Source organism: Tasmannia lanceolata, unplaced genomic scaffold, assembly GCF_043159265.1.
Source record: "Tasmannia lanceolata isolate RefF3 unplaced genomic scaffold, GAP_Taslan_0.1 ptg000012l, whole genome shotgun sequence".
In the NCBI taxonomy this organism is placed as follows: domain Eukaryota; kingdom Viridiplantae; phylum Streptophyta; class Magnoliopsida; order Canellales; family Winteraceae; genus Tasmannia; species Tasmannia lanceolata.
The window spans coordinates 29,351,163-29,374,206 of record NW_027518689.1 but is presented as its reverse complement, the minus strand read 5'-3'; the positions used below and the strand labels follow the sequence as shown (position 1 = coordinate 29,374,206).

Genomic DNA, 23,044 nt, shown 5'->3' with positions numbered 1-23,044 from the left:
TGGTTTCTTGATTATGTGGTTCAAACTTGTGGAAGTCGACACATGTTGGTCAAAATTCACAAGTGTCAGTGGAAATTTAGTATTATGCTTATTGCCCCATTGTGGGCCCTAAGGATGCCGACATGGTAGGAAATCCACTGACCAAGTCGGGTGGGCCAACACTCTCAGATGAATAAGATGTCAGCCCAAAGCTTGGCTGCAAATTGTCTAGGTAACAATTGATGGGTAACTATCTCCAATGCAACACCATTCACGATACATTACTGTGGAATTCACTTGCGAGGTGCATGAGTTGGTTCCTTAGTTACCGGGTAGGGAAATGAATTCGGGAAGCGAAACATGAAACGGAAACAGGAAACATGGAGAAAAAGTTTGAGGGGAAACAAGAAACGGGGAAATGATAGAAAATCGTCTTAGAAACGCATTGAGAATGTCTTAGGAAACACATTTGAAGCGCTTAAAAAATGATAGAGAACTGATAGAGAAACAATCAATGGAAACACCATATTTATGTTTTCGTAGATTTAAAATTTGTTAATTTCAAATTTCTACGGAATTTTATGCATAATATAATTTTTGTTGAAGTTTTTATGTATGTTCTTTATTTATTTTATTAGCATACTTTTCTACTTGTATTTTATTTTACAATGTATGCTATGTTTTTTTTTGAATGGTGTTACAATGTATGCTATTATTTTTAATATCTATTCCACAATTTTGTTATGTGTGTTTTGCAAAACAATTTTAGTTAGTTTCACACATGTTTCACATACGTTTTTCACACATTCCCCATACATCTCATGTGTTTTACACACGTTCAACATAAGCTTCCAATATGTTTCCCACACGATTCCCATGCGTTTTGGAAATGTTTCCCAAATTTTTTTATTACATTTCGGAAACGTTTTTGAAAGACGTTTCAAGGGAATCAAGTTTCCCACCCGCCCAAGGAGTTTCAGGCTACTACTGTAAGACTCTTGTCCAAACCTACAATCAGCAGAAAGTTACAGTCTAGGAAGACCGAAAGCATCCTAACAATGAATATTTTGTCTGGACAGTCTTTCCAAACCTGATAGTCCTTACCTGACCTACGGACATACACCTTATATCAAAGAGGTAGCAGGCCAATATATACACTAATCTTGTCATCTTTAAAGTTTCTACGGTAGATAGCGGACCGGACAATTTAATTTAATTTATTTTTTTGAAAGACCCAGACAATTGCATATCCTGCATACTCCTCAGTAAAAGTCTTTGATTCCTACCAATGTTTTGAAAATTGAAATCGAACCGTAAATCGTAATAGTGGTGTCTGCGGAGAGAGAGAGAGAGAGAGAGAGAGAGAGAGAGAGAGAGAGAGAGTTCCTGCGCTCGAGTGCAGGAAACATGGTGGGCTCACATTTTTGGTTGATCCTAAGCATTCATTTGAAAGGCCCCATCATGTATGGGGTGTGTACCAAAAATCAGCTCCATTGGATCAACCTAACCCTTCCATTTGTGGGGTGAAAAAATGGGCAGATTTGTGGACAAACAGTATCTGTGCATTTTCTCACCCACAAATGGATACCCTAAGATGATCCAATGGAGCTGAGTTTTGGTACACACCACATCCATGATGGGGCCTTTCAAATGAATGCTTAGGATAACCCAAAAAATGTGGGCCCACCCTTGTTTCCTGCACTCGAGCGCAGATAAGCTATCTGAGCTCAAGCGCAGGAACTGTTTACTTATATATATATATATATATATATATATATATATATATATATATATATATATATATATTAGAATAGAGTTCCTAAGGTGTCACCTCATATAGCTTATATGAGGTGGCGCTTAAAAACATAAGGGGCCCACTTTGTTTGGATGATCCAAAGCATTCATATGATAGGCCCTCACATAGATAGGGTGTGCCCAAAAAATCAACTTCATAGGATCATCCTAACCCTTCCATTTGTGGAGGTTGAAATGGAAGGGTATAAACCTCCATAAATCTGCCCATTTTTAACCTCCATAAATGGAAGGGTTAGGATGATCCTATGGACCTGATTTTTTGTAGGCACCATATCCATCTAAGGGCCTTTCAAATGAGTGGTTTCGATCACCCCAAAAATGTGGGCCCCTTATGTTTTGTGAGCGCCACCTCATATAAGCTATATGAGGTGACACCTTAGGAACTCTATTCTCTCTATATATATATATGGAAATGATTTCAGCGCTCCAATGTTTTGATAAACATGAGCTCCCATGTTTGTCGTGTATTATCTAAAGGGCTGTCAGAGGTATATTAGGTTCTCAAAAAGCTCTTAAAGCCCTTTAAACACTACAGGACAAACATGGGAGCGCATGCTTATCAAACATTGGAGCTCTGAAATTATTTCCCTATATATATATATATATATATATATATATATATATATATATATATATAGAGAGAGAGAGAGAGAGAGAGAGAGAGAGAGAGAGAGAGAGAGAGGAAAGTGTTGGTGAGCTTAAGCTCACCAAACTTATGGTGAGCTTAAGCGCCCAATCACATGGGTCCCACATTTTCTGTGGTGATCCAAACCATTCATTTGCAAGGCCCTATCATAGATAGGGTGTGTACCAAAAATCAGCTCCATAGGATCATCCTAACCCCTCCATTTGTGGAGGTCAAAATGGACAGACATTATTTGTCCACAAATCTGCCCATTTTTGTCCTCCACAAATGGAGGGGTTAGGATGATCCTATGGAGCTGATTTTTGGTACACACCCTATCTATGATAGGGCCTTGCAAATGAATGGTTTGGATCACCACAAAAAATGTGAGACCCATGTGATTGGGGCGCTTAAGCTCACCATAAGTTTGGTGAGCTTAAGCTCACCAACACTTTCGTCACATGTATATATCAAAATATAAAAATCATAAACAAATAAGAGAAGAATAAAATAGTTAATTATTCATTTTCATCCAAATCCATTAATTTAAATAGAAACTACCATGATTAGTTATTCAATATCATAATATGAATTATTTGCTAACAAACGTGTCACATACTAATCATCTATTTCTCATCCAAATCCATGTATATTAGAAAATTATCTTAAAAATAATAATAGATACAAGATCATATCCATTCTCAAAGTCTCATGACAAATATCAATTATAAGAAACTACTAAGCCGTCGATGTTGTCCTCATTATAGTTGTTTCCCTCCTCGATGCAAGTAATGTCCTCAAGCACATACGTTGTGCTTGACTGATTCAAACTGATTTAATTCGTTTGAACTCCATTGTCTTCTTTGTTCTCACATGAGGGTTTTCAATGGCTTCCTCAATTGCACAAGGGAAATGAGGTCTTTTGGAAGAAAACTATATTTTCTTTTATTCAAATTTTTTTTTTTGAAAGTTGACAGAATATATATTGATAATCATACGAAAATTACATGAAAAGGGGACCAGGAGTCCCCCATGAACCATCGACAATGTATGTGCTTGAGGACATTACTTGCATTGAGGAGGGAAACGACTATAATGAGGACAACATCGATGGCTTACTAGTTTTTTTCTTCTATACAAAACTTAATTAGGATAAATCGCACCAGTTGTACTATTTAGGATTGAATCATAAGATTCAATAAAAAAATCGCACAAGATTTAGGCAAATTTAGATTTAGTCATGGGATTCAAATAAAAATCCGTAAGATTTGATTGAATCGTAAGATTTGATTCATAAATCGTAAGATTTTAAAACAATGGCTGAAACGACAACTTCAGGGAGCCGACGCCACACCACGGGTCATCGTAGGAAAGTAATGTTCATTAGTGGAAGAGAGATAATTTTGTACAGCCAAACTGTAGAGATTTTTAGAGTTATTTCTATAGTTACCAATATGTCTACAGGCCATAGTTACCGAAATGTCCATGAATCATCCCAGAAAAAAATATCTTAATTTGTTCATTTAATGTGGGATGGTATGGTGCAACCAAATCTTATAGAATTAGGGGTATCTCCATGATTACCAAAATGTCACTTTGAGTTGGATTTGAAAACTTCGGTTGTCTAATAGTCTAAAAAATTATTTAAGGTTCAATTCCAGTTTGAATAAAGCTCTTTTAGTAGAGGGAAGGCCAAGATCTCTTTTTTCATTTTTTTTGAATGTCATCTCTTTTCTCATTTATTAATGAAGAGATTTAGGTGCATTTCCATGATTACCTTAATGGCACTTTGAGTTGGATTTGAAAACTTAGGTTGCCTGTTATTCTAAAAAGTTGTATTGTAGAGGAATCAATTGTTCGTATGATTCTTCAATGGAAAGAAATGACAAAAGATATGTGATTGTTCGTATGATTCTTCAATGGAAAGAAATGACAAAAGATATGTGATGCAGATTGTAGGCCCAATAAGAGGCATCTTTGCCCATTAGGATTTTATTGTAGGCCCAATAAGAGCCATCTTTGCCCATTAGGATTTTAGAGATTTATCATCCATGTTATTTAGTTTCTAGGATTTTATTTTTCATGTTTTAGTCTTAGGGCTTTTATTTTCCTTGGAATTTTAGTTCAATTGCCTATAAATAGGCCTCATGTATTAGAGATTAGTAGTTTTGATGATTAATTGATTGGAATACAGATTTTCTCCCCTCTAATCCTTCTCTTCTTCTATTTCTAGTTCTCTTCTTCTCTCTTCTCTTCTCCCCTAATTTCTTCTTCTTCTTCCCCTATTCTTCTTCTATTCTTCTCCTTCTCTTTCTCCTCTTTCTTCTATTTCCCTTCCCGGTTCTACATCAATATGTTGCAGCCATTATGAAACAATTAAGGATCACCAAAGCAACCAATGATTCAAAGCATAGGTAAACTTTAATGGACTTGTAGCAGTTTATATCTAGAATTTATAGTTGATTTATAGTTTGTGCAAGGGACATTACTTCTAGATTTGTTAAGCCATTACATTCTATATCTTTGGTAGCGATTTCAATTACTCCAAAATGTCGTAATTGAAGTTTTTCTTCGGTTCGCAAGGTCACCTCTGTAGTTTACTCTGGACATGCTTGTTCTAATTTAGTGTTTTATTTCTATCAGTTCTTTAATAGTTTAGCACTCTGTTTCATTTTTGGAAACTGAATTGATCCAATATATTCCTCTAGTTTTTTATATTATTAAACTTTTACTTTCGTGTTACAGCAATAGAATCGAAATTGCCTACCAGGAGGCTGTTGCTTTGAAGCGACAAGAGGAGCTCATTCGCGAGGAGGAAGCAGTACAAGCTGAAAGTGAGCTGAAGGCAAAGCGTGGAGCATCCGAAAAGGAAAAGCGAATGAAGAAAAAACAGGTCTTGTCTCTTCACTAAGTTCCATATAACACCTTCTTCCATGTCATATTTTGTGTTTGTCATTCCATTTAATACTGATTGATAAATTTCTAAATCTAAATCCATGTTGCTATTGGCATTTCACACCCTTGATATCTTTTAGGTTGATGGACTTGACTAGATTCTGCTTCGCAGATAGACTTCCTTTGAAACATCTACAGCTTGACCCTTTTTTGGATAGACTTCTTTTGAAACATCTGTAGGTTGACCCTTTTATGAACTGTTTGGTACTCATAGTGGGTAGGCATGTCTTTCATTGGTCAAAAGAAAAAGGGGAAAAGAAGAAGAAAAGACATTGATCACATCCGTTTCTTTGGGAGATAAGAACATGCCATAATTTCACAGCAAGAGTTGGACTAGAAGAAATCTTCTCTCTTAAGTAACCTTGATAAACTTAAATGTGTGAGTGAAGAGAGATCACCCTCACTACAAGAATCTCTAGAAAGAATCTCTCTCCGGGAAGAGAATAATCGCATCATTTTACTGGATTTAGGAAGAGTTGAAGTGGAAGCAGAGACCTATATCCAAATGGCTAAATGAGGGAGATAAGAACACGGCATATATTTACAGTATCACTGGTTCTGGTAGACAGCAATAAAATTATGTCCCTGAGAGTTGACGGCTGAGAGCAAGCCGAGGTTTATCTACCAATATAGAGAAAGTAATACAATAGCGAATTCTCTTGCTAATTTCACCTGTGGTATGAAATTTAATCGTCTTTTGAGAATGGAAAGATCCCCTCAGTCCTGCAAGGGGGCTTTAAGGTGGGATGCATTAGAAATTCCTCAAATTAGGTTTAAGTGATTTTTTTCTTGTTTTTGGGTTTTGAGGCCACTCGATGTCTTCCCTATCTTTTGCTTAATATCAATAAAATTTAAGATGCCGGTCCGTGTTCCTGGAGAAATTCTGGGTTAGAAAAACCTTAAATCCATTGATCTTCCACCATAAACCCACCCCCAACTCCCCACCCGCTCTCTCTCATAAAATGAAGACACCAAAAACCCCTTTGTTCTTAGCTAGCTTATAGGACTGACAACCTAACCAAGAATCTTTCGAGAACATGATCCGCTTCTCATCCCCCACCCTAAATTTTTCCATTGATAGAAATCATCGGTTTATTACATTTTGTCCTCTGAACTCGTGAGACTTGCCATATTGACACTCATCCACCTCTTGTATTTACACCATAGTTACGAGATTCTCCATCCACCCTCCGACCCGCGATCCGGGGTCGCACGATCCCAAATGTGGTTCACTAGCGACCCGGATCGCCAAAAATGACGAGCCGCGGGAGAGAAACAGAGAGGTGCATATAGACTAAGGGAGAGATGGAGAGAGAGCTACAAATTTTATGTAGTTTGGGTTGGATTGGAACTAGAACTTTCTTTTTGAAAAAATATGTATGACATACATAGTTGTAAATTCCGTTTCGGTCGCCATTTCGTTTTGGCCACCGAAACGAAATTTCGGTGGGATTTCGGTCATTTCGGTGCATTTCGGTCGAAACTTTTCGTTCACACAAAAAATATATTAAAAAATATGAGAAAAATTCAAAAAAATAAAAAATCAATAGAAAAAGATGAAAAACTAATAAATAGTCCAAAATATGTGTCAGGGTGCGGGTACGACACGACACGGGTACGTGGGTACGTGATTAAGTTCCATATTTCATAACATGAGGTATCAATACATCATTCATTAGAAAAAAAAGTCTGTTACCAATGTGTTGACCAGTGCCTGACAAGATGAATAATTTTTAGAGACCAAATAATGAGATTTTTTTTACCGGACTTTTGGGATTTAATAATGTTTGGACAAAATAGATTTTATGAATTTTTAAAATTTGAAAAATACCCCACCGTTTGGAAGTTAAGAAAGTTAAAATTTTGACCCGACCATTTTTCTTTGAATTTTGTACTAGAACTGGAGAGTTGACTTTTTTTCCTTTTAGATTTGGGTGTTGAAACTATTTTTAATAAATCCAAAAGGGGGGTATTCCGTTATTTACATGTAAATCTTAAGTAAATGGACAATAAAATAGTAAAGACATTTACTTAAATGGTTTACATGTAAATACCGAGTACAGGAAAGTAGAGAAGTACAGGAGAGGAAAGAGAAGCAGCAGGAATCCAGTCAAACCAGCCCTATTGCACGATTCCGGCCGGAATGGAGAATTTCGTCCATTCCGGACGAAATTCCGGATTTCGGAAAATTTCGTCCGGAATGGCCGGAATGGAACGAAATTTCCACCGGAACGAAATTTTTGGAATTTCGTTCCGGAATTGTAACGAAACCGGTTCGTTTCGTCCATTCCGGACGAAACGAAACGGAATTTACAACTATGATGACATACATGAGATTTTTATATTTTGTGTATTAAATGTATGTAGCGTGTACTATGGAATGATATTCTTGTAAAAATATATGAAATTATGTATATGTGTGTGTGGAGAGGGAGTGTGGGTGTTAATCCAAATTAGCGCTCCAAACTGACCCGTGACCCTGAATAATGAACCAACATAGCATACCCTCATCGTACTGCGTACCGGGCTACCATCGTACCCCGTACCCGTTCCCGTACCACTTACCGGAACGAACCGCGTTCCAGGTAACATTGATTTACTCCCCTACAAATTTTCCTCCAAAGATCATTTTGTGCTGAACCCCCATAACCACTTCCCCTGTTCCCCAAAAGGGTGTCATTCGTATGGATGAGGGTGCCTAAACCTAGGCTGATATTGTTTGTTTATTTACACTGCTTCCCATCTTACCAAGTGCATTATGCTCTTTTTCTCTTCCCTTCCCAAAGCAAGTTCTTTTATTCTTCTTTATTTTCTTTGGTAACTGCCTCTGCGATCTTGAACAATTATATATAATAGAGAGAGAAGTCAAAGGGGGTAACCTCAATAATGTTACTATATCTTTCAAAAATAAGTAAGATTTTTTCCACCCAACCAACTTCCTTTGCACTTCCTCAATGATGAGATTCCACATTCTTCTAGTGGGGTTACCAAATCTTAGAGGAATCACAAGATGAATCACAAGATATGACGTCCAATTCAATTAGCAAGCTGGTCCATCCTTTCTTCTCCACATTACACACTTTTCAAATATTTTACCTTCTACTCAGATACAAATTCTATTCACTCCCCATATTAAAATTTATAGTTTGAGTCAATGAGGCATGACAAAAGCTAGTGTCCTCAACTAATGGGGGTGATAGATCTCCACGCCTCATCCTCACCCCCTCATTAAACCCTTTTTCTTTTTATTTTGCTTTTGATTTTATTTTACTCATAATTCCCCTACGTTGTAAATGGGTTTTTTTTTTCTTCTTTTTTTTTTTGGGAGAGGTGGCGGGGATCGAGCTTTGGTAGGCGTGGGCATCTCATCGAAGAAGCTTTGGTATCTCACAACAGATGAAGAAGATTATGTTAGAATAACACTAGCAATACCCCCCTATGCATCACACCCAGGCTCCAGGCTTCACACCTTAGAAAAGATCAAGGCATCACATGTAGAGGATGAAGGCCTCTTCACACCTTAGAAAAGATCAAGGCATCACACGTAGAGGATGAAGGCCTCACACCCACGATTTTGCAAAGCAGCAAAGAACAAGCATTTTCATTCATTCATTCCATCATGTCTTTCAAAAAAGTTCCTTGAGGCTTACAATATATAATGAAAAGAGAAGAACCAGAAAGTTCTAAAACCCTAAAATAAAAACCCAACACTTTAGGATAAAAATACCCTCAAATGACTTAAAAACTCTCTCCACTTAAAATCCCAAGGTACATGTGGGGCCTATTTAAAACCCACATAACTCAAAGAAAACAAGTGATTTTAGTAAGAAAAGATCGTGGTAGCCCGCCTAGAACTTAAGGGACTTGAAAAGACATCTACAAATTAAAATGCATGCCCTAGGATGGTCCCAATCCGGGGTCCAATTCCTCTTGTACTTTCAAAGAAACCTGCCAGGCATGGTTTTAAATATCCCCAAATTGACCAAAATGTTTCCATTTCCATCCCCACTTAAATGAATCTTCATGAATTTCTTCAACATCATTAATTCCCCGAAATTTCAACTGAAATTCTCGAAATTCAATTGAAATGGTCTAAAGTCTGAACGACAAAAAAATAGCCGAGCTAACCTTTAGATAGCTGACAGTTCGATAACGGTTGTTGACTTGCTTGTAAAAAAAGAGAGCGATGCTGCCTTTCACGATATAATAAGTGTTCCACATACATACCACGTTTCCACCAATTATCTATTAGGGGCTCTCAGGATTTGCATTTCATTTCATTTCATTTCACTAATGTATAGAATGATATTTGGTAGGCAACATCATTGTATCCTATGTGGGGGATGTCAGTTCGGCATGAGACCAATAATACTTCGTAACTCTATGTGGTATTGACATAGAGTTGGGTTTCTTAGAGGGGAGACCGTTCATTGTACTTAGTTTCTCATACTTCATTACACTCTACTTATTAATTGACTTTACTGTTTCAGACGTGCGACAGCGCATATCACTAAGTGTTCAATGTGATCGAGCCATTATGGATGGCTTTCTTGCTTATGTGATGGTTTCTAAGTATGTCTTTGTGCTTATTCTAGCATTTCCCAAAATTTCATCTTAAAATTTCATCATTTTGCATACGTTTCCATGATTTTACAAGATTTTCACTAAAATTTGCACCAAAACTGAAATGTTTCCATTTCCATGCCAACCGATAATGAAACCAAAATTTAAAACCTTGCTGCCAGGAACCTATTGATTAGAGGACGGATTTCAAATGCATGCATGCATGCATGCACCCATCCTTGCCTCCATTTCCATGCACCCATCCCTGCCTCCATTTCCTCCCAAATCCCATCCTACCAAGAATATAATATACGAAGTCGCACTCCACAAAGCATTCATTTGCAATGAGGACCCATCAAGGATTTGTCTTCCTCCATCAAAATCCCCGCTGGGATGGAGAGATGATGTCTTCCATTACCAACTTAATTATACAATCCAAACTCTTGGCTATGATTTAATGCATACTACCCACAAGACTAATTGACCGGAAGTCTTTGACCTCCGTAGCACCTTCCTTAGAAATGAGTGTAACAAAGGTCGTCTTTATTCTCTTATTTATCCCGAACATGGAACTCCTTTATTCCTTCAGCACAGCTTTCTTTATCAAGTCCCATATTTTTTAAAGAACATGTACATTAATTAAACCATCCGGTCCTATTGCTTTATCCCCATCCATGGAAGATATGGCTCCCTTCACTTCCCCTTCTTCAAACTCCCTCTCAGTTTACTCGGCCACCCCACTACCTGTTTGACTAAAATCAATTCCAACAAGTCCAGATTTCTGTTCTTTTCTTGCATTTCAACGTGCAGTTCTGATGGGAAGTTCTGTCTATTTGAATCTACCATATGCATATTCTTGTTAGAGAAGAAAGAAGACAGAACCATTCAAAAAAAAAAAGAAAAAAAGAAGAAAGAAGACAGAAAAAAATGTACATGTTCTTCTGGTCAGTTAGCCTGAAACATGAATCTTTTTCTGCCCACTTCTTCATCTTGTTGTTTTCCTTTTTTTGTCTTTATGTTCCATTTTATCATATATGTGGTGTGGACTTATCCTCAGAATGAAACAATTTGGTTGCTTTATTTCCTTCGGATTTCCTGTATTAAAAAACTCACGTCTTTCCATTTTCCTCCAAAGGCGTAAACTTGTTTCCAAACAGAAAGCTAATTCTATTCTCCATGTAAAGGCTTACACATTAATTTGTTTTTTCCTTTTATATCTTGTTCCAGGCTAAACAGAGACGGGGCGGTCGTAAAGGGAAGGATAGGGGAAGGGATGAGAAGCCTGATGTGACAGAGACAGACAAGCACCAGCAAGAGAGCCCTTCTAGTAAAAGAACCTTGGAGGACTATTCTGCGAAGTCAGCACGGTCCATTCTTGAAAATCTCCAGAGACTGGAAGATGTTTCTGATGTGTCTGATACTTGTGACGACGTTGGTGAAACACTTCGACCCGATTTAGAAGACAGAGATAGCAGTCCTGTTAATTGGGACACTGACACATCAGAAATAACACCAACCGCAGAAGCTAGTAGTAGTGGAACGAGCCCCTTACTTGTACAAAATGGGAGAGTAGAGAAGAAAAACCCATCTGTTGTGGATGACAGCTCCTCAACTTGCTCTACGGACTCTGTCCCTTCAGTTGTGATGAATGGACCATATAAAGGGAACTCCTACCCAAATTGCAAAACTCAAACATCACCCAGAAGGTAAATGCAAGCGAGGTTTAGGCCCTGTTCGTTTAAGATATGACAATCGATTATGAGTCCAAAACCAATTATTGGACTCAAAATTAAACGTAATTATGAGTTCAAGATTGGTTTTGGACTCACAATCAGTTGTCAAAATCTTAAACGAACAGGGCCTTAGTTAAGTGGTTTCATGGCTGTTTTATACTTGGCATGTGCTTGAGCTTTAATGTGATTTTGCAGAGGGAAAAACCAGCGTATTAAAGACACACGTGACCGGTCTTGTTGGGACACAGATAATCAGCCGTTAGACCCTGTTGCTGATATAGGACGTCTACATGATGCCATTGACCGGTGTAAAGGAAATGGTCCTGAGTCAGAGGCTGTAGTTCTTTCCTTGAAAGATCGAATACAGTGGCTTGAGCATCATCTTGTTGAAAAGGTAGAATTAGTTTTACTTACTTTGTCTTTCGCTTTTTAATCGGGGGAAAGTAAAACTGAAACTTATCGTGATGATGCTAACATGACATAATATTAGAAGTCAAGGCATAAATCAATATTTTACTGTTTTATCCTAGTAGTGCATGCTATGTTTTCGTATATACATGAGGGTAAGGATACTATGGTCCTAGGTCCAATAAGGCTGGAATTTGTACACGAGGCATATGGATTGTGCATGTGAGAGCCGTGCCGATAGATGGGCCCCAACATGGCTTAATCACAATCTAAAAATCTCACTGATTGCCCTTGACTGAACATGGGCAATCTCACCAATTGGTGAGGATTTTGTGTCATGTACAATCCATGGTGGGTCCATATTTGCAGGCCCCACATACTGACACATAGGCAACGGGTTACCAGCACGATCTGAATAATGGGAAAAGCTGGATGTAATTGATCCGATAATGCAGGTTCAAGTTCTGCTCGTGACAAGGCTTTGGTCATATAGATGTATGTGTACTATGTTGGAGCCAAGTCCAATTATACCCTGGACACACTATCCTTGTAAGGGCCTTTCAAATGAATGCTTTGGATCACCCCAAAAATGTAGGCCCACATGAGTTTTTGAGCTCGAGCTTAGAAACACTTTCATCATATATATATATATATATATATATATATATATTTACCTTATATATATGGGGGCGCGGTATCTGAGCTCAAGCTCAGATAGATTATCTGAGCTAAATACACCATCTACCATGTTGTTTGACTCATCCAACCCATTAATTCCATAGCACTTGACATAGATAGGGTGTTTCTAAGAAACCATCTCCATACAATCATCCTAATCATTCGATCTGTACAGGCACAAAATGGACCCATTTTCTAGCCGACCATTTTAAACCTCCACAAATCAACACTTACCATGATCCTATGGAGATGATTTCTTAGGGAGACCCTATCTGTGTTAGGTCCTATACAACCAATATCTAACATTACCCAAACAACATGGGTACCCATCCTATTTAGAGACTGTAGCTCAGATAACCTATCTGAGCTCAGATACCATTTACTATATGAATCTTGGGAAAATGTTTGTGAGCTTGAGCTCATATAGCTTATATGAGCTAGAGTGCCACAATCACATGGGCCCCACATTTTTTGGGGTGATCCAAGGCATTCATTTGGAAGGCCTTTACATAGATAGGGTGTGTACCAAAAATCAGGTCCATAGGATCATCCTGACCCATCCAAAAGTGGAGGGAAAAAATGGACAGACACCGTCTGTCGACAAATCTGCCCATTTTTTCCCTCCACTTTTGGAGGGGTTAGGATGATCCAATGGACCTGATTTTTGGTACACACCCTATCTATGTAAAGGCCTTGCAAATGAATGGTTCAGATCACCACCAAAAATGTGGGGCCCATGTGTTTGGGCACTCTAGCTCATATAAGCTTATATGAGCTCAAGCTCACGATATATAATGGGCAGATTTGTCGACAAACGGTGTCTGTCTATTTTTTCCCTCCACTTTTGGATGGGCTAGGATGATCCTACGGACCTGATTTTTGGTACACACCCTATCTATGTAAGGGCCTTTCAAATGAATGCTTTGGATCATCCTAACAATCTGGGCCCACATGTGTTTGGGCCCTCAAGCTCATATAATGTATATGAGCTTCAAGCTCACAATCATTTTCCTATATATATATATATATAGGGGTCGTGGTTCGTGAGCTTGAGCTCACCGTGAGCTAGAGCTCACAAACCACTTCTCCCATAGTTGTTTGACTCATCTAACCCATTCATTTTATAGGACCTCACATAGATAGGATGTTCCTAAGAAACCACCTCCATACCAGAACCCTAACCATTGGATCTATAGAAGCCCATTTTCTAACCATCCATTTTAAACCTCCACTATTGGACGGGTTAGGATGATCCAATGGACCTGATTTTTGGTACACACCATATCCATGATGGGGCCTTGCAAATGAATGGTTTGGATCACCACAAAAATGTGGGGCCCATGTGTTTTTGGCACTATATATATATATATATATATATATATATGAGGTATATGATTGTACGCTCGACCGTACCTAAAGTTAGGTACGGTAGAGTGCCAAATCACATGGGTCCCCCATTTTTGGTGGGCATCTAAACCATTCATTTGCAAGGCCCCATCATAGATAGGATGCATACCAAAAATCAGCACCATTGAATCATCCTAACCCCTCCAAAACTGGAGGCCAAAATGGGCAGATTTGTGGACAAACACTGTTTGTCCATTTTGGCCTCCACAAATGGATGGGTTAGGATGATCCTATGGAGCTGATTTTTGGTATGCACCCTATCTATGATGGGGCCTTGCAAATGAATGGTTTAGATGCCCACCAAAAATGTGGGACCCATGTGATTTGGCACTCTACCGTACCTAACTTTAGGTACGGTCGAGCGTACAATCATATACCTCTATATATATATATATATATATATATATATATATGAGAAAACGGTTCCTACACATATGTGTAGATAAGTTATCTACACTAGCTTAAAATACAGTGGGGGCCACATTATTTGGGTGATCCAAACCATTCATTTTTAAGGCCCTCACGTAGATAGGGTGTCCACAAAAAATCAGATCCATAGGATCATCCTAACCATTTGAACCGTGGAGGCAAAAAATGGACTAATTTGTGAAGGTTTAAAGACATCCATTTTACCTCCACAAATCGTAGGGTTGGGATAATCCTATGGATCTAATTTTTTGTAGACATCCTATCTATGTGAGGGCCTTTAAAATGGATGGCTTGGATCACCCAAACAATGTGGGCCTCCACTGTATTTTAAGCTAGTGTGTAGAGAACTCTCTACACATATGTGTAGGAACCGTTTTCTCATATATATATATATATATTAGGATTATGGTTTTTGATTATGGTTAGGATTAGGGTTATGATTTATGGAGGTTTAAAATGGATGGCTAGAATCTAGGCTTCTATAGATCGAATGGTTAGGATTATGGTATGGAGATGGTATGTTAGGAACAACCTATCTATGTGAGCTCCTATAGAATGAATGGATTGGAAGAGTCAAACAACATGGAGATGGTGTATTTATAGTGGTCTAACTCAGGCTGAGCTAGAGCTCAGAAACCTCGCCATCTCTCTCTCTCTGAGCAACTGCTCAGATAAGCTTATCTGAGCAGAGCTCACAAACCATAGGGGGGCACATTTTTTGGGGGATCCAAAGCATTTATTTGGAAAGCCCTTCCATGGATAGGGTGTTTACCAAAAATCAGCCCTATAGGATCATCCTAACCCTGCCATTTGTGGAGGGAAAAAATGGGCAGAAACATGGACACACAGTGCCTGTCCATTTTCCCCTCCACCTTTGATCGGGTTAGGATGATCCTATAGGGCTGATTTTTGGTACACACCGTATCCATGGAAGGGCCTTCCAAATGAATGCCTTGGATCCCCCCACCCCATCTGAGCAGCTGCTCGCAAACCATTTCCTCACACACACACATATATATATATATATATATATATAGAGAGAGAGAGAGAGAGAGAGAGAGAGAGAGAGGGGTTGCTGCGCTCGAGCACAGAAACAGTGGGGTGGGGCCATTGTGGGGGTGATACTAACCATTCATTTGGAAGGCCCCATCATGGATGGGTGACCTACCAAAAATCAGCTCCATTGGATCACCAATGGGTGTCCATTTGTGGGGCCAAAAATGGACAGATACTATTTGTCCACAAATCTGTCCATTTTTGGCCCCACAAATGGACACCTTACCCATGAAAAGGCCCATCAAATGAATGCTTTGGACCCCACCCAAAATGTGGCCCCACCCTGTTTCTGTGCTCGAGCGCAGCTAAGCTTAGTTGCACTCCAGCGCATCAACTCTATCCTCATATATATATATGAGAGAAGTGTAGCTACACGTACGACGGTACGGGTAGCTCACTTATATATTTATATATAGAGAGGGCGAGGTTTCTGAGCTCTAGCTCAGCCTGAGCTAGAGCTCTATAAATACACCTTCATGTTGTTTGACCCATCCAACCCCATACATTCCATAGAACCTAACATAGATAAGGTGTTCCTAAGAAACCGTCTCCATACTATCATCCTAACCATTCAATCTATGGAAACCCATTTTCCAGCCATCCATTTTAAACCTACACAAATCAACAGTTACCATGATCCTATGGAGATGATTCCTCAAGGACACCCTACCTATGTAAGGTTCTATGGAATGAATGGGTTGGATGAGTCAAACAATTATGGGAATTGCTAGCGTCCATTGCATAAGGCCTTTCGCGGCTGGTCTGTTGCATGTCAGACCAGCCACCTCGTAAATGGAGACAAAAGCTGTTGTCTTCATTCACAAGGTGGCCGGTCTGACATGCAACAGACCAGCTGCGAAAAGCCTTATGCAATGGACGCTGGCAAATCCCTATATATATATATATATATATATATATATATAAAGAGAGAGAGAGAGAGAGAGAGAGAGAGAGAGAGAGAGGAAAATGATTGTGCGCTCGAGCGTATATAAGCTTATATGCGTTCGAGGGCCCAAACTCATGGATCCCACTTTTTTGTGGTGATCAAAACCATTCATTTGCAAGGCCCCGTCATAGATAGGGTGTGTACAAAAAATCAGCTACATTGGATCATCCTAACCCCTCCAAAAGTGGAGGGCAAAAAAAGGCAGATTTGTGGCAAACGGTGTCTGTCCATTTTGCCCTCCACTTTTGGATGGGTTAGGATGATCCTATGGAGCTGCTTTTTTATACACCCTATCTATGTAAGTCTTTCAAATGAAGCTCGAGCGCACAATCATATTCCTCATATATATATATATATATATATGAGGAAAATGATTGTGAGCTTGAAGCTTATATGAGCTTGAGTGCCCAAACACATGTGGGCCCACATTGTTAGGATGATCTAAAGCATTCATTTGAAAGGCCCTTACATAGATAGGGTGTGTACAAAAAAATCAGCTCCATAGGATCATCCTAACCCATCCAAAAGTGGAGGGCAAAATGGACAGACACTGTTTGCCACAAATTTGCCCATTTTTGCCCTCCGCTTTTGGAGGGGTTAGGATGATCCAATGGAGCTGATTTTTTGTACACACTCTATCTATGATGGGGCCTTGCAAATGAATGGTTTGGATCACCACAAAAAATGTGGGACCCATGTGTTTGGGCCCTCAAGCTCATATAAGCTATATGAGCTTCAAGCTCACAATCATTTTCCTCTATATATATATATATATATATATATATATGAGAAAAGAGAAGGTACTCCCTGGAGTAGATAACTTATCTACTCCTTACCTTAAAATAACAGTTGGGGCCACATTGTTTGGGTGATCCAAAGCATTCATTTGATGGGCCCTCACATAGATAGGGTGTGCCCAAAAAATCAGCTCGATAGAATCATCCTAACCCTATGAACTGTGGAGGCAAAAAATGGACAGATTTGTGCAGGTTTATACACGTCCATTTTTGCCTCCACAGTTCATAGGGTTAGGATTATCCTATCGAGCTGATTTTTTGGGCACACCCTATCTATGTGAGGGCCTATCAAATGAATGCTTTGGATCACCCAAACAATGTGGCCCCAACTGTTATTTTAAGGTAGGGAGTAGATAAGCTATCTACTCTAAGGAGTACCTTCTCTTTTCTCTCTCTCTCTCTCTCTCTCTCTCTCTCTATATATATATATATATATATATATATATAGCATAAGAGAAAAGGAGAGATTTATTTGAATTTCTCCCAAAATTCTAATAGAATTACGCATCACTTTTTTTGACTTTTTATAACAAAGGCACCCATTCATCCCACATATTTTCAATCCTACCCCCCTCCTTTATGCTTTTTTAATAAAAAAAAAAAAAAAGTGGACAAAGTCAACTTAGTGACTATTTTTTTTGCAAAATTACGGATTGGGTACATATGCTACATAATATTACAGATTTTTGTGAACATATTACATAATACTACGGATTCAGGACGCCTTTCAAAATATTAACGAACCCGATTATTTTTAAATACAGAACGTTATCATTTAGTACATAATACTATGGATTTCGGCCACCTTTCAAAATATTCACACACAAGTGTAGATAAGTTATCTACACACTAGCTTAAAATACAGTGGGGGCCCACATTGTTTGGGTGATCCAAACCATTCATTTGATGGGCCCTCCCATAGATAGGGTGTGCCCAAAAAATCAGCTTCGTAGGATCATCCTAACCCTTCGAACCGTGGAGGCAAAAAATGGATAGATTTGTGAAGGTTTATACACGTCCATTTTACCTCCACAAATCGTAGGGTTGGGATGATCCTATGGAGCTGATTCACCTATGGCCCTCCCATAGATCGTAGGGTTGGGATGATCTATGTGAGGGCCAATCAAATGAATGGTTTGGATCACCCAAACAGTATGCCCTTCACCGTATTTTAAGCTAGTGTGTAGATAACTAATCTACACTTGTGTGTAGAAACCGTTCTCTCTCTCTCTCTCTCTATATATATATATATATATATATATATATATATATATATATATATATATATATATATGAGGAAAGTGTTGGTGAGCTTAAGCTCACCAAATTTATGGTGAGCTTAAGCGCCCAATCACATGGGGCCTACTTTGTTAGGATGATCCAAAGCATTCATTTGAAAGGCCCTTGCATAGATGGGGTGTGTACCAAAAATCAGCTCCATAGGATCATCCTAACCCATCCATTTGTGGAGGTCAAAATGGACAGATATTGTTTGTCCACAAATCTGCCCATTTTTGTCCTCCACAAATGGAGAGGTTAGGATGATCCTATGGAGCTGATTTTTGGTACACACCCTATCTATGATAAGGCCTTGCAAATGAATGGTTTGGATCACCACAGAAAATGTGGGACCCATGTGATTGGGGAGCTTAAGCGCACCATAAGTTTGGTGAGCTTAAGCTCACCAACACTTTCCTCTATATATATATATGAGAGAGAGAGAGAGATTTTCTAAGCTGTGTGCGCATGAAGTCCATTATTTTCAAAAAGTACAGTGGAGCCCACTTCATAGGATGATCCAAACCATTCATATGTTTGGCCACAACATAAATAGGATGTAGCCCTTAAACCATCTCTGTAGTATGGTCCTAACCCTTCGATTTGTAGAGGTTAATGTGCAGTCCCTCTACAGATTGGAGGGTTAGGATTATCTTATGGAAATGATTTTCAGTTTACACCCTATTTACGATGTGGCTAGGGGTGCAACTCGGGTCGGGTTCAGGTTGAAGTCAGGTCGGGTTCAGGTTGGAAAAATGGGTTCCTCGGGTTGGGGGTTGACCCCTAGATGTGGCCCAACAAATGAACGGTTTGGATCAATCCTATATGAATGAGGGTATCATTTCCCTATACATATTGAAAACCATAAATTTAGGCATGCCCGACCACGTGGTTTGTTTTATTTGATTTGCTTTGACTTTTTAGATATAGGACAAAATGATATGTGCATTCTGTCTATACCTGCCTATAATATATGTGAGAGAAGAGTTTCTACACACTGGTGTAGATAAGTTATCTACACACTAGCTTAAAATACAGTGGGGGCCACATTGTTTGGGTGATCCAAAGCATTCATTTGATTGGCCCTCACATAGATAGGGTGTGCCCAAAAAATCAGCTCCATAGGATCATCCCAGCCCTACGATTAGTGGAGGTAAAATAGACGTGTATAAACCTTCACAAATCTGTCCATTTTTCGCCTCCACGGTTCGAATGGTTAGAATGATCCTATGGAGCTGATTTTTTGGGCACACCCTATCTATGTGAGGGCCCATCAAATGAATGCATTGGATCACCCAAACAATGTGGCCCCCACTGTATTTTAAGCTAGTGTGTAGATAACTTATCTACACTAGTGTTTTGAAATACCTCTCTCTCTCTCTCTCTCTCTCTCTCTCTCTATATATATATATATATATATATATCTATATATATATGCTGAGTTGAGCCGACCCCAACTAGTTTGGGACAAAGGCTTAGTTGAGTTGAGTTTGAGTATCATATGCTAGATATTTTATAGTGAGTTTCTTTGAGTGATATAACATTATGCATATACATTTTCTGTCTTGGTGCATGAACACTCGTAATCCTTTCCAGCATTGTTTCAGAAGTCTTCCTTTGGACCTGGCTTCCTGCTAATCCAAACAGAGTTAATGACAACCTACACTACACTGTTCCATCTTATATGTGTAAATAAAAAACTGTAGATACTTCCATTCTGGATCTTTGAAGTGATTATAGGGAACACCTTGATAACCAACACTACACATGGTACCTTGTATATTTGGTTGTTAATTGCATTCACTATATTTGGTTATAGTGAAACCTGTTAGGTCTCCTTGGAAGGTTTCTTCCCTTTTTTTTAAAGATATAATACCATGAACCTATTAGGATGTCAAAAATATTTGAAAATGTTTCGGTGTTCTTTTTCAATAATTCTCCTTCTCCTGTTTTCTCTTTGAAATTATTGCTACTGTGTGGAGGTGGGTGGTTGGCATTTGTTTCTTCATGTGAAGGCTTTCAGGGTGCATACTGTTTTCTAAGTTCAGAGCTCTTGCCTTTCTCAATTCTGACCCTATGAGCTATTATTAAATCTGGTCTGATCAGGAGGAACAAGTCGTGTCTCTGCAAAAGAAGTTGAGTGTCAAAGACCAGGTTGATGTCGACAGACCTTCCGAGCAAAGTACAACAGAAATGTCATCCTCTCCCAGCAGTCCCACACCAAATATGCCATCCAGTTCACAACCAAAGCAATCATCTGGGAACACTGTGGCAGCTGAACCAGTTCCACTTAGGGAGGAATCTTTAAAGAGCCCAAGCCAAACTGAAAAAATGGTGCCTCCAGTAACAAGACCACATCAAACTCCCTCCATCTCCAAACAGGATGCTCAGAAGCCTTCACCACCATTAAAGGCTGCTTGTACGCCAATTGAGAAAACCACAACTCAACAAACGTCTCCAATGTCGAGGCCCTTAAGTGCTCCCCTCATCCCTGCTCCCAGGCCCAATGCCCCTGTTGTGTCTATGGTTCAAACTGCGCCTTTATTAGCACGATCTGTCAGTGCAGCTGGCCGATTAGGCACGGACCCATCACCGGTTACTCATAGTTACGTCCCGCAGACCTACAGAAATGCAATAATGGGTAAAACCATGAGTCCGTACTCACCTGGTTTTGCTCCTCGCCACTCTTCAAGTTCCTCGAACCCAACTCCATCTTACTCTCAACCTGCCCCTTCCCAGCCATCCCCTTCATTTCATTCACCTCAAAGCTCCACAAGAACAGATCAAAGCTCATCTAGGTCAGGCTTTACTTTTGGCACTATGACACAAGAAATACCCCGTCAACCCCAATGGATTGAGGGCAGCCCCCAGCAGGTGAGCGGCATAGTCAGCGACCCGGGTCTTGTTAATGACATTTCAAACCTTGATATTTACGGTTCAACCAGTGGTGGATCACGAACGAGCTATGCTGATGATTTGCTGAGCAGTCTCTCAACTCATCCAGCACAGAGTGTCTCGGCAGAAGAGTTTCCTCACCTTGACATTATCAACTACCTCCTTGATGAGGAACAAAGCAATGTAAAATCTGCGAGGGCAAGTGCAGTATTCCCCTCTCCCAACAATGGGCACCACCCTCTAAACAGGCAGTTCACGTTTCCTGGAGATGTCGGCCCGTCAGATGTGGGTCCATCGATCAACGGTTGCAGGTTCGATCGACCCGTTAGGCACCGTGAGGATGGAATGCATCGGGTCTATGGCTCCCCTAGCCGGCCTTATGATGGGTTGAGGGATGTTCCCCCACAAGTCAGTATGTCGGGCTACACGAATGGTCAGATTGATGGGATGATTCAGAACCACCAATGGCCTGTGAATGGTGCTGATCTTTCTTTGCTGGGCATGAGGAGCACAGAAGGGGGTGAAGGATACCCATTTCAGCTGCCGGGTTACTCAAATTTGGCCCGGGGGGTTAATGGGTATACTATTTTCAGGCCTGCAAATGGACATTGAAGCCGGCAATGGAGTTCCTCTGCAACAGTTTATCATCCACTAATAATGTATTTAAGGGAATTTCAGTCTCAGCAACAGAGTATGGTGTAATCCTTGATAAAAATATTTTGTAAAGAGTGGTTCGGTTTTCATTTGCTTCTATTGCCTTGTGTTCATCAAGAAGGGAGGAAGAGTAACAAATCTGGCCCTTCCAAGTGAATAGGGGAGTGCCTGAAGTTGACCCACATTGTTATTGATGTGGAAGTTCTTATTCAGTCTTCAAAATGGTACCCAGAAATCTAGATGGGCAACTTTGGATGAGATCACTAATAAGAGCCAATCTTTTCAGCAGTTATCTTCTTGAATGATTGAGGTTTTATTATGTGTCTAAGCGCGAAGTGACGTTTAATGTTCAGGTACTGAACTTAAAACAGATATACTAAAGAAGGGGTGCAATTCGGAGGCCAACCCTAACCCAACTCGACCTGGCATTACCTCGACCCTAACCTTGCCCGGGTAGCCCAACCCGAACCTCTGGTTGTGGAGGGTTGGGTTTGGGTTGGTCTGGGATAGAAATAGACAGAAAATACAAATTGAGATTGTTATGGTATGGGAGAATGTCCGGATAGTGTTAGGCTGGGTTGCCCAAGGCCTACTTCTTATCCAACGATTGGATTTAAGTAAAATTTTAAGTCAATTTGGGCCTACAAGAGATGAGACATCCAATTATGCTATGGGACAGTGTACGGATAGTGTTAGGTTGGATGACTCTTGATAGTTTCCATATGACAGTAAGCCTTCTCACAAGGTATCAACCCTTTGAACCCAGAGTACAACCAATTTAAACTAAAGATATCGACCTGGGATTCTTCAAAGTCTCAAACAATGG

At 39.6% G+C, this 23,044-nt stretch overlaps 1 protein-coding gene across 1 annotated transcript in view; it reads left to right on the top strand.

Annotated features, from left to right (window-relative positions):
* LOC143887812 (TNF receptor-associated factor homolog 1a-like) overlaps positions 1 to 22,317 on the top strand; it is a 42,247-nt gene extending 19,930 nt beyond the window's left edge. Inside the window, exons 10-13 of the mRNA XM_077392001.1 lie at positions 5,165 to 5,312; positions 11,165 to 11,643; positions 11,866 to 12,064; positions 20,776 to 22,317. Coding sequence (XP_077248116.1) covers positions 5,165 to 5,312; positions 11,165 to 11,643; positions 11,866 to 12,064; positions 20,776 to 22,176 — 2,227 coding nt within the window. The 3' untranslated portion in view covers positions 22,177 to 22,317. The remainder of the gene's footprint in view (positions 1 to 5,164; positions 5,313 to 11,164; positions 11,644 to 11,865; positions 12,065 to 20,775) is intronic.
* The last annotated feature ends 727 nt before the right edge of the window (positions 22,318 to 23,044 follow it).